The 14,730-nt window shown below is 40.5% G+C and overlaps 1 protein-coding gene across 1 annotated transcript in view; it reads left to right on the forward strand.

The window, feature by feature from the left end:
• The first annotated feature begins 825 nt into the window (after window positions 1–825).
• LOC306965497 (transmembrane protein 150A) overlaps window positions 826–14,730 on the forward strand; it is a 33,218-nt gene continuing 19,313 nt past the window's right edge. The window contains exons 1-5 of the mRNA XM_079559976.1: window positions 826–1,053; window positions 1,724–1,971; window positions 8,596–8,643; window positions 10,144–10,230; window positions 12,561–12,628. Coding sequence (XP_079416102.1) covers window positions 1,907–1,971; window positions 8,596–8,643; window positions 10,144–10,230; window positions 12,561–12,628 — 268 coding nt within the window. The 5' untranslated portion in view covers window positions 826–1,053; window positions 1,724–1,906. The remainder of the gene's footprint in view (window positions 1,054–1,723; window positions 1,972–8,595; window positions 8,644–10,143; window positions 10,231–12,560; window positions 12,629–14,730) is intronic.

Genomic DNA, 14,730 nt, shown 5'->3' on the forward strand with positions numbered 1-14,730 from the left:
AAATCAAAGCTTTGTTTGGGCAAATACTTACCGCGCTAAAAGTAAATGTGTCGCTAGGGGGCAGCAGAATCACGTTTTAGGTTCGCATTCTCTTTCTGTCTTGTCCATATGATTTTAGCCATGCAAAGGAAAATATTCATTGTTCATGCTTTGTACATTTGCAGTCGTTGCTTTTGCCTTATTGTAATTGGAGCAAGAAACGAACAATTAAAAAATCTCTCTCCTGATGAAGAAAGCGTCAAAATGGCGGCAAAACCGAGAAGAAAACAAGAATGAAAATGCAACAAAAAAGTTGACCAAAAGCCTCAGAAGAGCAACAAAAATGTTTAAACAAAAAAAAGATTGTGCAGCAAGAAAGTGATGACAATTCAACAAGAAAAGTGGCAAAAATGTGACAAAAACACACACAAGAAGCCACAAAAAAATCAACAAAAGATGAGCAACAAAATAGTGGCAAAAATTGATGAAATAGAAAGTGAAAAAAGTGACAACACGGCAACAACGCAAGGGAACAAAGCCGCTTAGATCAGTTTTGTAGGCCTAAGCTTTCAAATTAGGCCTTAGATTTGGGTGAAGCCGAACTGGAGAAGGGCAACTTTGTGTTTTCTTTCATAGGCTATTGCTAACTTTCCTGAGAAACACTTTGTTCTTCTTACTTCTGTTGTCAAGCTACAGTATATATTATAAAACTACACTGATTGATATTTACCATATTTACCGCCCTTCTGTCGGTGTGTGGCGCTGTTTCGACACAAACGCCCCCAGCGGCGGGTCTCTCTCGGGGGCGGAGCTGGCACATGAGCGGCACAGCTGGAGTGTCTCGTGGCGGGGACTCGCGTGCACTGAAAGCTTCCCCCACTCGGAGCGACGGTGCGATCACGGCTAACGGGGGAAACATCACTTCATTTACTACACTGAAACACTACCCAGCCGGTAACCTTCGTGCTTGGTGGGACATTATTTGGAAGTTCCCTGGAGTTTGGAGGAACGATCGGAGTGCATCAGTGCCTTAAAAAACTAGGGAAAACTTTGCAGATCTCGGCGAGGAAAAAGGTGAGCAGGATTTTCCTTTGATGTACCTTGTTAGCAGTGGAAACCAATGGGAACAGCTATTATTTACCATTTGGACTGTACTCTGTAATGGCGATGGTTGCTCTCCATCCATACATTTATTTAGTGCAGCGTTTTGCCTCGAATTCATGCAAACCTTTACCCCTTCAACATTAGTTTATGTTTATAATGTTAGTGCAAGAAGCGAAAAAAAAATGCACATAAATAAAAAAGTGAATTCCTTTTTAGCCTAAATATTGACATGCATTACTGTATTTAGGAAAGGGGTAGCTTAATGATTGACAGTTTTATTTATAATTTTTTTTAGATGTATTTTGTCTTTTTCATTTAATTTATGAGGAGGTTCCATTGAGATGGCAACCTCATTTGCAATTTTGAGTAATGATATCAAACAATAGCAAAACAATAAAGCTATTCTAGACTATGCTTCTAATTGGAACTTACAGTAGCCTAAACTAAATGAAGGTTAACAATGCTGAATGGGATAAGATGTGAGAAAGTGAGAAGCACCCACTACCCACAGGTGTTTCTTATTAAATGCACAAACCGCTTTTACAAGATGTGACTTATTTGCATTGTTGTTAGCATGCAGAGAGTTAAAAGGTAATTACATTGAATTGTTGTTCTGCCTATTTCTGTCTGTTGCCTGTAGCGCGAAAGGGCACATCTGTCCGGTCCTGTATCCCTGCCATCCCCCTGCCTCCCGAGAGACATGAATCAGCTGGTGTCTTTGCACATGTCCCACAGTTAAATGTTAGTGCTACTTGAGCATACAGTGCTGGGCTGGCTGAAGAGGAAAAAAGAAGGACGAGCGTGACCGAGGAGAAGGCCAACGATGTCTCTGTGGATGATCCTGCCTGTCAGCCTCCCAGTGCTCACCATCACTGGAATATGGGTCGTGTAAGTGACGCCGCCGCGCATGCTGGAAATGCTCACTGTCTGTTGTCTGAAATTGTGCACAGTTATGTTGGGAATGTTACGGCTGTGAATACTTAGGTAATAGAATATGGTGCGAAGAAAAACAAAAACAATCCATACAGGGCTCCAATATGTCTGATAGGGTCAATACAACTTAATCATTGATCAGTGTGTTGTTTCAATTCTCATGAGCAATATAGTTCAAGATCAACTGCAGCAAGTTTTATATGTAATTGATTTAATATAGATTTTATTTTAATTTTATTTATTGTCATTCATAAGTGACATTAAAATAAAAATGTAACAGGAACAAAGAGGGGCGAAGAGAAGAACAATCTTATGATGTTTTCTTTTCCCCCTGTTGATGTTCCTCTTTCCTCCAGTGTGAGATCAATAAAGTCTTTATCTTTTCCTGGCAACGAGATGTTACAGATCAATTATCAATTATGTCTTGTAAAGCTGGGGGACCTGATTTTTTTGCTGTGTTAGAGCACATTTATTTTTGCCACCACAGCGTGTGCTGTAAACACAGCATTTAGGTGAAGACAATGCAACAAGGTCTGTTTCTTACAGACCTTGTTGCATTGTCTTCATCTAAATGTTTATTGAGTGATGGAAGATAGAAGTGGAATCTAAACTAGGGCAATTTATTTTGGGGGTGGTCCCTGCTGCTTCACTTTGCCACTGATCAAAGCTGTACACAGACGTGACACATGCAAATAATTGATTTGCTTGTCATCGAACACCCATTTATTCCTCTGTAAATTATATATATATATATATATATATATATATATTATATATATATATATATTTTTTTTTTTTAGACACTTATCTTTGACTATTTGGTTCAAAGCTTATGCCCAATGGGGCTCCAATTCAATTGGCGAACACTGCAGCTTTTAAACATTTAAGAAGGAGACTGTAGATGGGATTTCACCATTAGCATTAGCTTTACTTGTGGATTATCAGGGGTCTTGTTGGTAATCCATCAGACGTACCAGTCAAAATAATCGATTTCTGACATTGGCTGAAAACCCCAAATCGTCTCAAGGACATGGACATTGCTCAGATCACGGTTCCCAGTCTCCATGAGAGCCAGCGCTGCATTTTTATCCAGGATTCCAGGGAGCCATGGCGATTGCGTATGGATTATGCGTCCCCGCGCCGGCTGAGATTATTATCACCCCTGTCGTGGCCGTAGTGTGATGGAGATTATCACCCCGGTTGTAATCGTGTGATGTGTGCCATGTGCGCTAAAGGGGAGCACATGTATTTGGGGGAGGAAGAGGGGCCTCTCCTGGTAACGTTTGTCAGATTGTCTGAGTCTGCCCTGTTATTAGTGCAGGAGGAGGAATGCACGCTGCAGGGGACGGGGACAGATGGCCCACATTCAAACAGACCTCGCCAGTGTACCCCCCTGTGTGCTACATTACAATATTCACCCTTTTATCCATCTCAGATCTTTATAAGCTTTTTTTAATAAATGATTTAGTCCCAACCAATCATATTTAAAAGGAAAAGTTCTCTTTATTTGAGCTCTGCATTTGACCCATCCTTCAATGTCACTGGAGGCAGCCTGTCAGGAGCAGTGGGCGATCTAGACCTACAGAGTTGGTCAGGAGTACTTAGTTGCAGGATTTAGCCTATCGTGCATGTTCTAGGTTGATGGTGGGAACATGAGAACACATGGGAGGAATCGTTTTGGTGCCACAAATAGTTGATCTAATGTAACAGATTTTGATGTAGAAGGCTGGGTGTGAAAACCAGAACCAATCCTAATGATACCTATGAGAGTGGTAGGCGAAATGAGGCGCAGAGGTCATAACAACTGTCTGCAGCAAAGGCCTGAATTAGGTGTAAAATACTCAAACTATATACTATAAGAAACAGTCAATTTCTTAAAAATGTGCCGGGGGAGGACTCCCAGGCCGCTTTCAGGTGTCAACATGAAGCTTTTGTCACATGCAGATTTAGGCCCTGTCCATATGAAGTCGAGCTGAGGACCAAACGCAAAGATATTTTATCAACCCAGTGTATCGTCCATGCACGCTCAGCGTTTTGGGGGTCTGTAAACGAACATTTTCCAAACTAGCTCCCAGAGTGGAAAGATCTCAAAACGCCGCTTACGTGGCGCCCATGTTATGCCTCCCCAACATTTACTAAAACGATGACATCACAGCACCAGAGTGGTAGAAAATCACGGCCGAGTCAGTCTGTGTTTTTGGACTGACAGTAAAAGTCTGGTCACTGACAGGTTTTTCTGCTTTAGTCCCGCTACGTCTGAAGAATAAACTCGCCTCCTCATCTCTTCTGTAGATCCTAAATCCTTGAATCAGTTTAATTTTCACTGTTTACATTCCACAAAAGTTTCAACATCTTGTCCCATTATCTGTGTTAGCGTCACAGCGCCTCACACAGGCCTGGAAGATGAATTGCATCGTTTTCACCCATGTGGACGCACACATTTACTAAGCTGACTCTGTGCCTTTAAAGAAAGTTTCTGAAGATATAAGCATTTTGTCGTCGTGGATATACCCATAGTGATTTCTGACTGGAGAGCTATAGGCCAGAATAACGTTTAATTTGAAAGCTAAGACCAACAAAACTGATCTAAACCAATCTTTTTCCTTGCGTTGTTTTTTTTACACTTTTGTTGCTCTTTTGTCACTTTTTTGTTGCTCTTGTATGGCTTTCTTGTCATTTTTTTTGTCACGTTTTTGTCACTTTTTGATGTTTTTGTTGCGCTTTCATCCTTGTTTTCGTCTCATTTTGTGTCGCTATTTTGATGCTTTTTTCCAAGATGCTTTTAGATTTTGGTGATGACAAAATGGAGAAAATCGGTTCATCGGTTCACGTGGGGGTCAGGGGGGTTAAGAGGTTAAAAGTGACATATCTCAGTCACAGTGAAGTGTCATTTATAGTAAGCCATTTGTTTCTGTTGGCAGCACACTTGCATCAAAGAGTGACTTTCCCCAGTGTGATTGGGCGTCTGATAGCTGCGCAGTCAAAGGTCTCCCAGAGGATGTAGCGTCTTACATAACTCCCTCTTTTTGTATGCGTGCCTGCTGCTTAGGTAAGTTTTGGGAATGGGTAACAGGAGGCGGGAAGGGGAGCTTTTCCCTGAGCATTTGGTGGTGTGCGGCCCTCCTATACTGCCATGCCACGTCTGCGGTTTGGATTATACTTTTCCTGCTCATGTTTTCAAAGTTTTGTATGTCAAAGAGCAGCTTATTTGGATAAAAAAAAAAGAAGTCTGCTCTCTGTCTTTCTTCACCCCTGCATAAAGGATGGAGACTACCCGCGCTCTTAAAGTTGACTTAATTTGCTACATCCTTCTCTGGTTTGTGTTTGCGAGGCTTTTGGAAAGTCTTCCCACTCAGCGCAGATGTTTCCATAGAGATCTTTGTTTAGCTTTCCTCGGACACGCATAAACAGGGCAGAAAGTGGTGGAAGAAGCGCCTTTTTTTATATTAAACACATACTGAAGAACGTAGGGTGTATTAAAAAGATAAAATGCCAAACATGCTGCTTATGCTCAGCCAGACAACAACAATGGTATACGTTGCAGTGGGTTATCCAAATGAAGCACATGAAATTGGTGTGAATGGATTTAAGATTCATCTTTGGCTGGAGGTGTCCCACTCCGAGCAAAGTTACGGGTCGTGCTTGTGGAGATTTGAACCCATGCACAGTAAAAGACACAAGATTTAGTGCTATTTTTCACCATTGAAGACGTCCTTAAATAAATGAAAGCTGATGTGGGAGTAAAGAACACAGAAGCAAAAGAGTGAACTTAAAGTAAAATACACAAAAACTATTGAAAAAAGTTAAATGTGTGTTATTTTTAGCCTCTTAACCCCCACTTTAAAGGGACTATATGAGTTTAAAAATGTTAAAATGAAGTATTTTCCCCCTAAATGTTCCAACAATGTCCTAATGTGTAGAATGAGCTCAGACCTGTTCACCACAACTGCCTCTAAAATCCTGCCCTGTCACTCAAACAGGTGTTAATTTGGGCCGAAGTGCCGTCATGCACGAGCTTAATATAGAAAGTGCAGTTACATGTACGACCTGAGGTGGCAGTAGTGAGTATAAAATGGCCAACTTGCATCTAGTCCCTTTTAAAGTAAACTATTAAACTAAAAAGTTAGATGTGCGTTATTTTTAACCTCTTAACCCCCACTTTAACAAGTGCATTTTCTCCAATTAAACTTTACCCAAATCTAAAAGCTTCTCGACTGGAGGTTGCAGCCTTTAGGCCAGCGCAACACCTCATTTGAAAGCTAAGACCTACAAAACTGATGTAAACTAATTTTTTTTCCTTGCCATGTTGTTGTCACTTTATGTGACGTTTTTATCATCATATTTTTGCCACCTTTGCATCCCTTTTTATGCCACTTTTTTTGTCACATTTTCATTGCTTTTTTTGTCACTTTTTACTTGCGTTTTTCATCGTCGAGAACTATTAGTCTTGTACAAACGCCTCAAATTTGCCTTTGCTTTGTTGCTTTCCTCCACTGCCTCCAGTCACGCAATTTACCCCCGGCCACTGCTTATGCATTTCATAGCGACCTAATTGTGTAAGCAAACCTCTCATTACTGCGCCTTGTCCGGAGCTTTAGGTTCAGCTCAGAAAGACGGCTTTATTTAGCAAGTGTCCCAAAAGTTCTATTTACACTGTGGGAGGGGACCAACTATGTGCCCCGAAAGCCATGGAAAACTTGAACAACCTCAGCCGGCCATATGTTTCGTATCCACTGTTTTCCATCATAAATTCCGAGCTCTATTCAATTCAGTGTTTTTTTTTTTTTTCTAAAGCCAGGGTGGTGAAAACGTGGAGCTTTTTTGTCATATACTGTATGTTCCTTTTATGTGATGACCCACTCTATTAAGAAAGGGTGAATAGTTAAAGCTGCACTGCCAAACATGGCCGTTAGTTATCTGAGCCTTTTCCTACAAATGCAGACTTCTGTTTGCCAACGGTCAAAGATCTTTAATAAAACTCTAGATCGGACGTGAGGCTCGTTGACGTGGCAAACGTGGCGGCCATCTTGTGCCTGGCCGGTGAAACTAACCCCTCCGGAAGTTCACCCGGGCGCTGCCATGAATTGTGCCCGCCCCTTCTCTCTTATCAGTTAACATAGGACTGGAGAAGTCATAATAAAATCAGTTACTGCACAAAAACAAAGCCGATTTTAGGCCGTGCTAAAGTCTATGCATTCTATAAAACTGAAATAACATTTGGAAACACGTTATTTTCTTGCCAGATTGGACATAAGGTCAGTAACAATTATCAAAGTCATGAAATAACTTAAGATTGATCAAAAACAATATGAAGGAAATAAGTGGTGTTTCCATTTGTTTCCATTGCTCTGGGTGAGAAAGGCCAGTCAGAAGATGGCCGACAGAATTGCCATTCGTTCCAACGATTTATTACATATCTTTGGCCAACAGTTTACTGGACCTGTTTGAATTGAGCGTTCAATCCCCATTCAAATGAATGAAGGAGCCAGGCACAATACTGAACTATGGCGAAGTATGACATGTCCCTTTCATGACATTTATATAATTTATCTGGTTTCTTTATCATAAACGTTTTATAAGGTGATGTTTAGTGATCATTGGATGCGTATCTGACTCACAAAAAGCAGAAACTCGTCTTGTGGTTTGTACTACATTACTGCTGCTTAGTTGTACAATTTAAAGCCGCACTGCGTAACATTTCACAACATTGATTTTATTACAGATATTTTGAATGAACGTGTGTGTTTGATATGAGCGGCTCACCTCTCCCCAGACCTGGCTGTAACTTTAATGGGAGCGGGACGGGGTTAAGTCCTCATCCAAATCCACTCTTTGATAGCCCTCTGCAACATCAACATTACATCACTCCAAAGTAAAACTTGTACATTTGAGAAGGCTCTGGATGCAGCCGTTGGAAAGTGAAGTGATCAGTGGAGCTCCTCTTCTCCACAGAAAATCATTTCCTGTGGAGAAGTGGAGCTCCACTGATCATGCGACTCCATCGGCTCTTGATAAACTTGGATGTGCATTTGGTTCATTATATAAGTTTTTAGTTCTTCATAAGCATTCATTCATTCATCACCTTTTATATATAAGGAGCGACAACACTCTTAATCACTTATTTAACTGATATGCACTTTCGACTTTGAATCTAAAGCAAATAGTCCCTGCTTCCTTTTTTTTGTATTTGAGTAATATTTGACCTGTGGTATCTGTACTCGTGTGATGATATCAAGTACTTAGACCGGGTGATGTCACTAAGAGCTATCTGTTGACATTCAAGCTAAATCTGTGATGTGCGGTCATTTAATCGTAGAAACCGTCTCCAAAGCCGTAGATCAGCGTGTGCAGTCAGTCAGTGGTCGTTGGCCTGACCTGCCGTGTGCCTTCACCATTGATAGCTGTTCCTATCAGTGTGAGATAAAGATGAGGAGATGACATCAGTCTGGATACCACTGGCCTAATTTAGCCATCGCTTTAACATGTTGAAAGCGTAATTGTACAGAATGCTGTTAAATGTATATATTTTTTTTTCACAGCTTTCATAAGAAATGCCTTTTTCTTCTTCTCTTCTTATAGATATGCCATGGCCCTGTACAACCAGCATGTTTGCCCTGTGGAGAACTGGTATGTTACACAAAAAGTATACACTATCTGACATATTTCTGTATTATTATTATAAAGTCATTTTTTCCCATGTTATATTTGAAATTGTTCAAATTATGACATTTTAATTGATCAAAATATTCCATAGTCAGGCTTAGAGTGGCTACTGAACAGGAATAGTAACGAGAACCGGTTCTACTTGTGCAATCTATCGGAACCGTATTTCTCCTTCATTAACGATGCCGGAGCCACTGCAGATCCACACACCACTTTCACTTCATCACAAACTAAAGTCTCGGCTGTTTTAGGATCTGCACATTGTAGCGAGCCCTCTCTATACGCTTCGTAACGTACAGCTGCTACGCACTTAAGAACCCAAACAATGTGCACGTGCTAACACATGTGCTTCTACGCCATCGCTCAGAAGCAACGGCGCCGAGGAGCAGACAAAGGAAATCCTATGACCCTCCATAAAAATAGAGGAAGGGAGAGAGATGGTTATGAACATCACTGATGACCTGTGCAGCTCCTCCTCTGCACACTTTAGAGAACAGCGTGTCTGCTCCTCTGAAACACTATTTCAATTTTAAATCCCGTTAGAGAGAGAAAAAAAAAGACAAAATAAATTCCCACCCCTTGTAATTAATGGAATTTACTCTTTAATCTTTAGAGTTATTTTAATTGTCCCATCAAACCAAGTAAAAACACAAAGACTGTGGTGGTAATGAAGTAATAATCCTAGTTTTGCACCAGTGAATTTGCCATTTGATGGCGAAAAGTTGACATTGTCATATTTTCAGTGGTCACCAGCTGGTGGGTCAGGACCTAAAAGCGTGTGATTTTTCAGTGGGTCCTGATCTTTTCCCAGCGAGCATATCTTTCAACATTTTCCTACTGAAAAAGTACAAGAGCACTGTTATCTGTTAACAGACTTGTTTTAAGCAGCTTTAGAGGCTTAATTTATAAAACTTCTCATTGATATTATATGGGCGTGCACCTAAAGTTATGGGAATACGACCACGTACCTTTACATGCCACGTCCCCTGTTGAAGGATCAATAATAAATCTGTGAAGCACTTTAAATAAAGTTACAACTGATTGAAACATTGTACAAAATGTCAAAATATTGAAAACTTTGTATATATTTTAGCAACTGTGTTGACTCTCTTAATGTTTAAGAGGGATATAATGCAAACTATTTTTAGAGCTTTTAACTTGCGCATCTTTGAGTAATCATTGAATCTTCATACCACTGCCCCAAAATTGATTTCCTGCTAAGTTCCCTTTCATCATGGAGTAAAAACTACCAATAGGGATCAAGATGTGTTTGTTAGATTATTACCAAATACCTACCAAAAGTATGAATAATACCCTCTTTTTTAAAAAGTTTCATCCAATGTGTCACATCACATGCCCTTTAAATTGTTCGAAACCTTCCTGTACATGTGGAATCAGTGCTGCGTCAGTTGTTAGCGGACGGTATGTGACTCTACTGTGCTGTGTGTGTGTTTGCTGTTCCAGGCTGTACAACCAGTCATGTGAAGAGGAGCTGTATTTGCAGAGCGGCCCGACACTGTGCTGCACTTTAGACAACGTACCCCTCATCAGGTCAGTCAGACTCCTGTCCACCACCTCCCACTGTAGCTCTGTGTGTGGTGATCTCAAACAGGAACACACTGCCATTGTTTTTCACGACCCTTGTAGGCACTCCTGAAGGACACTGCCCGGTCCTGTGTATGTGTGTTCTGAAAATAACTTTGGGCTGAGATATCCTGCCACTGTGGTATCTATGTAAACACAAAGGCTTTACTGGCAGTGGCTAAATGTTTGAGGCTCTACCTTTCGACTATACTTTTTATCAGTTTCCTTCCTCCTGTTGATGTCTCTCTATTGAATATCGCACTTGGCATTGCACTAGTATGAGTCAGCAGAAATATTATTTGTACATTGCTTTGAGATACTATATCGGGAATAGGGAGGTTCAACATGGGTCTGCAACATGCCCACAGATGGCTATATGCAGTTTATTGCACTTTTTGCTGCTGTAGCCAATGAGAGGTCGACTTGGCCTTGTGCTTTGGATTGTTGTCATGTTGAAACGTCCAAGTGCGTCCCATGTGCAGCTTCCAGGCTGATGAGTGACACTTGTCCCTCCATATACGCTTTTCTTTAACAACATGCTGCATTCATCCTGGAATCAGTTTTGTCCAAGTTCCCTGACGCTCACACATCCCCAAAATACCAGTGATCCAGCTCCGTGTTCCACTGTAGGAATGGTGCACCGGTCATCACTGGCCTTGTTGACTCCAAATGTAACGTTTATGGTTATGGGCAAAAAGTTTCATCATTCCAAAAGACTTTTTTTCAGAAATGTTGAGGCTTGTCTCTGTGCTGTTTGGCATATGGTAAGTGGATACTTTGTGACATTTGCGAAGTAATGGCTTTCTTCCTGCGACTTGGCCCATGTTTCATCAAGTGCCTCCTGACTGTACATCTTGAAACAGCTACACCACTTTTTTTCAGAGTGTCCTGTACTTCAGCTGAAGTTACCTTAGGTTTTCTTTGCATCCAGAATTTTGTTGCTGAAATCGTGGTTTGGTTTCAACAGAATCCCTAATCTTCCACATAGAGTTTGAACACTGCTGATTGATACTCTCAGTACCTTGGATATCTTTTTTATAGCCCTTTCCTTTTACACAGTTCAACTACCTCTACAATTCTTTTGCTTTCACCATGACTCAGAAACCAGAAACCGCATTTGGCCCCCGGGCCTTGGTTTGCCCACCCCTGTGTTAGGAGCTTCCCCCTTAATTCATATGATTAAACATGAACTTTCCCATTCATTTTAAAGGGGGGTTTTATGCAAAATGTACCCTTTTACCATGTTACATTGTTTTTCTATCATCAAAAACATGCCTGGAGTTGACCTTTGACCCACTCACACATCTTTCAGTAATCTTTGAATCTTCCCCAGCAGCTATTAGCACCTCGGCGGAAGTGCCCAAAAAGCTCCTCCTGAGATGCTTCCCTCACCTCTCCATCTTGAGCTAACTTTAATCCTTCCGGAGTAAAAACACTTGCCATAGCTTCACTACAGCCACACAGGCAGCGCGGTCTTTTATTTCCTCTCTCTATTAAACAGCTGAAGGTGAACAAGAGGAGGAGAAGTGGTTTATGGGCAGGTCGCTTAAAGGAAGTTAAACTACAGGATATTTAGTTTTAACTGTTTCTGGGTTTTTCTAACCCACAAAGTTTGACATAGTGATACAAGATGTGTAAGCACACTCCCTCTTTAACTGCTCAAAAAGTTGCATTTTCATGTTTTAAAGCTATTTCATTGTGTCCAATTGATATGTTCTCTGCCATTTGAATGAAACAACTCCTTGAGACAAATTCTATATTCTATTCTATACATTGCGAAAGATAAATTTGGTCAGGTGCTTATCGGCATTATGTTGTACCACCTTGCTATGTGTAATCTTGTTCAATCAAAGATGAGAGAACGATGATAATGCAGATTGACCGCAACTTCAGAAGTGCAACAAGTTTGTATTTGGGTCATACTGTCGCACTCCTCGAGTTGGACTTAAACAAAAAGGTTTCAGCTAAACTAAATCCACTTGTGCTACAGTACAGTGGCTTTTGCGGTTGTGTCTGAGCCCTCGATATTGTACATGACTCTAATGTGACTGCAGTCAGCTGACAGGGCTTTAGTTTGTCGGCACCAGGAGCCTCTTTGACCAAAGGGATGAAAGTTAAAACCTACATGTTTGGTTTATGTGTCCTACTTTTTATATAGAAAAAAAATCAAGTCTGTTTTCTCTCTTGAATGTAATCTACTTTGGGTTTAAAATGTACTTAACTTTACTTGTGTAAATTGTACGTAATAGATTAATCTCTAGTTTTGCTTACATGTGCAATAATGTTTTTATTTGTAGCAAATGTGGGACTCTTCCCCCGGAGAGCTGCTTCTTCAGCCTGATCTGTAGCACTGGATCGTTCATGGGTGAGGCTACACACACTACAATTAACATTATATACTGTGTATATACTGTACATTTTTACGAGTTATTAAACATACATGGACTGCCGAGATAATTGAAGTCTAATTTAAATGGATCAAATTGCGACTTTGATTTGATGGCCATTGTGCAGCTCTGACATTTTCAATGAAAGTAAACGGTCTTGCTACACCTGACTTTAAAGAGGACAGTTTCTTTGTAACAGGAAGACCAGAGGTTAGCAGGTTTGTGCGAAAAGAAACCACAAAAGCTCAACAGCCAAACGGAAACTGTGACTTTTGTGGTTACGTCGATGTCAAATTTGTGCCTCTGGACAACGGCCGGTTTCTTGATTTTTACTATTCTGTAAAATCTCCCACATTCCCTCTGAGGGGAGATTTTGTCAACGATAGATCAGGTATTTTGTTATTGTGGTTCAGCAGAAGAGCAGAGGTGTAGTAGTGTTGGATAAGATAAGATAAGATGGTACTTTATTGATCTCACAGATGGAGAAATTGCATTCGATGAGAGAGCATCCGGCAGCAGCACCCATTCAGTGCGCACCACTCTTTTATTTTCTTTGGTGAAAGATCGTTGTGTCGCAGCCGCCATCTTCACTGTTTTGGTCACAGGAGGAGCACTGGTTGATGGGAAATCCGTAGACGATGACCACGGCGGTGGAGCTCTTGCGCTTGGCCACTCTTCGCTGGAGAGTGGGAGCGTAAATGTAACCCAGTACCTGAACGTAATAAGAGGGGATTATTTATGTAAACGTTAGAAAGTGAGCAAAAGAGATAGTTTTGAGTAACTGTTTTAAGCATAAAAGTTTGACTTATGTTATGATGTAATCCAACAGGCAAAAGACAAATATGAAAATTCTGATATTTCTAATGAAGACACACAAACTTTACATCACTCTTTAGTCTTACACTCACCAATTGGAAGGGAGTAAAAAAACAAAGCATCACTCCAGATGTTAAAAAGTTGCATGTCCTAAAACTACTTGAAGAAGCCTAAAATGAATGCAACATACTTCCTGTTAATGTTGTCAAATAATCCACTCCCAGATACTATTAAACCTAGTATCTCATTTGAGCATCTAGTTTAGATACTTTTATATGACGTATATTGCTGCTTGTTACAACCACAGAATGTAATTCCCAAATAGCGTTTAGCGCGGGCTAACTGAAGCTCGTTCATGCTAGCAGTTCTGCTTTATTTATAGATTTAGCTCCTACATTGACAATAGGGCGAAAATAAAAATAAACATGGTGGAAGAAAATAAAAAAACATAGGGGTGGGATAGGGTGCATATGGATACAAATCTCACAAGATGAAACACGAGATTGAATCCACGAGAACGAGATGAGATTTTGACATAATTTGCAATAATAAATAATATTTTGTTCTTATATTTCCTTTGTTTGGAGCAATAATAAGAATGGGAATTGAAGCTTTTACCAAAATCATCAGGCTCTATTTATGTGCGTAGTGTAATATTAGAACAAGGCTTATACATTTGGCTCTTTTGACAGAAGATGTATTCTGATCAAATTTCCTATTGTAAATATGAATAATTCAACAGAATTTGAAGTTTCAAAGTTGATTTCGGGAGGAGGAGACAGTTTAGATTTAGTATCTAAGCAGTCTGTGTCAGACCCTGACCCACGCTTTAAACAGAAAGTGATTCTGAGACTGACCTGTTTCTTCCTCAAATGGGCCACTGTTATCTTACCTTCATATTCTGCGTGCTGTACTTTCAGCCTTTCCCGCGCTGTCCGCACGGGCATGACGTGAGTAATATCCAAGTTTGCTTGTGCAATCCACCTGGACTCGCAGCGGTAAATCAGAGGTTCAAACAGCGGAGCCTTTAGTTCGTATTGCAGCCTATTAAAAAAACATATATATGTATCACAAGATTACTTTACACCGTGATGAGAAATCCCGTGGCAATTTTATCATGCGAGTGCCCATCCCTAAAAAAACATGTTCAACAATAACGTGTTTCAATTGAAAGTCCATTAGAGCCAAGAACTCCAATGAGGCTTCAGCAGCTCATAGCGATGCTACATGTCACAATCCAACTGAAACTGCTGGTAAAAATGAT

Source organism: Gobius niger (genome assembly GCF_951799975.1).
Source record: "Gobius niger genome assembly, chromosome: 7".
NCBI lineage: Eukaryota > Metazoa > Chordata > Actinopteri > Gobiiformes > Gobiidae > Gobius > Gobius niger.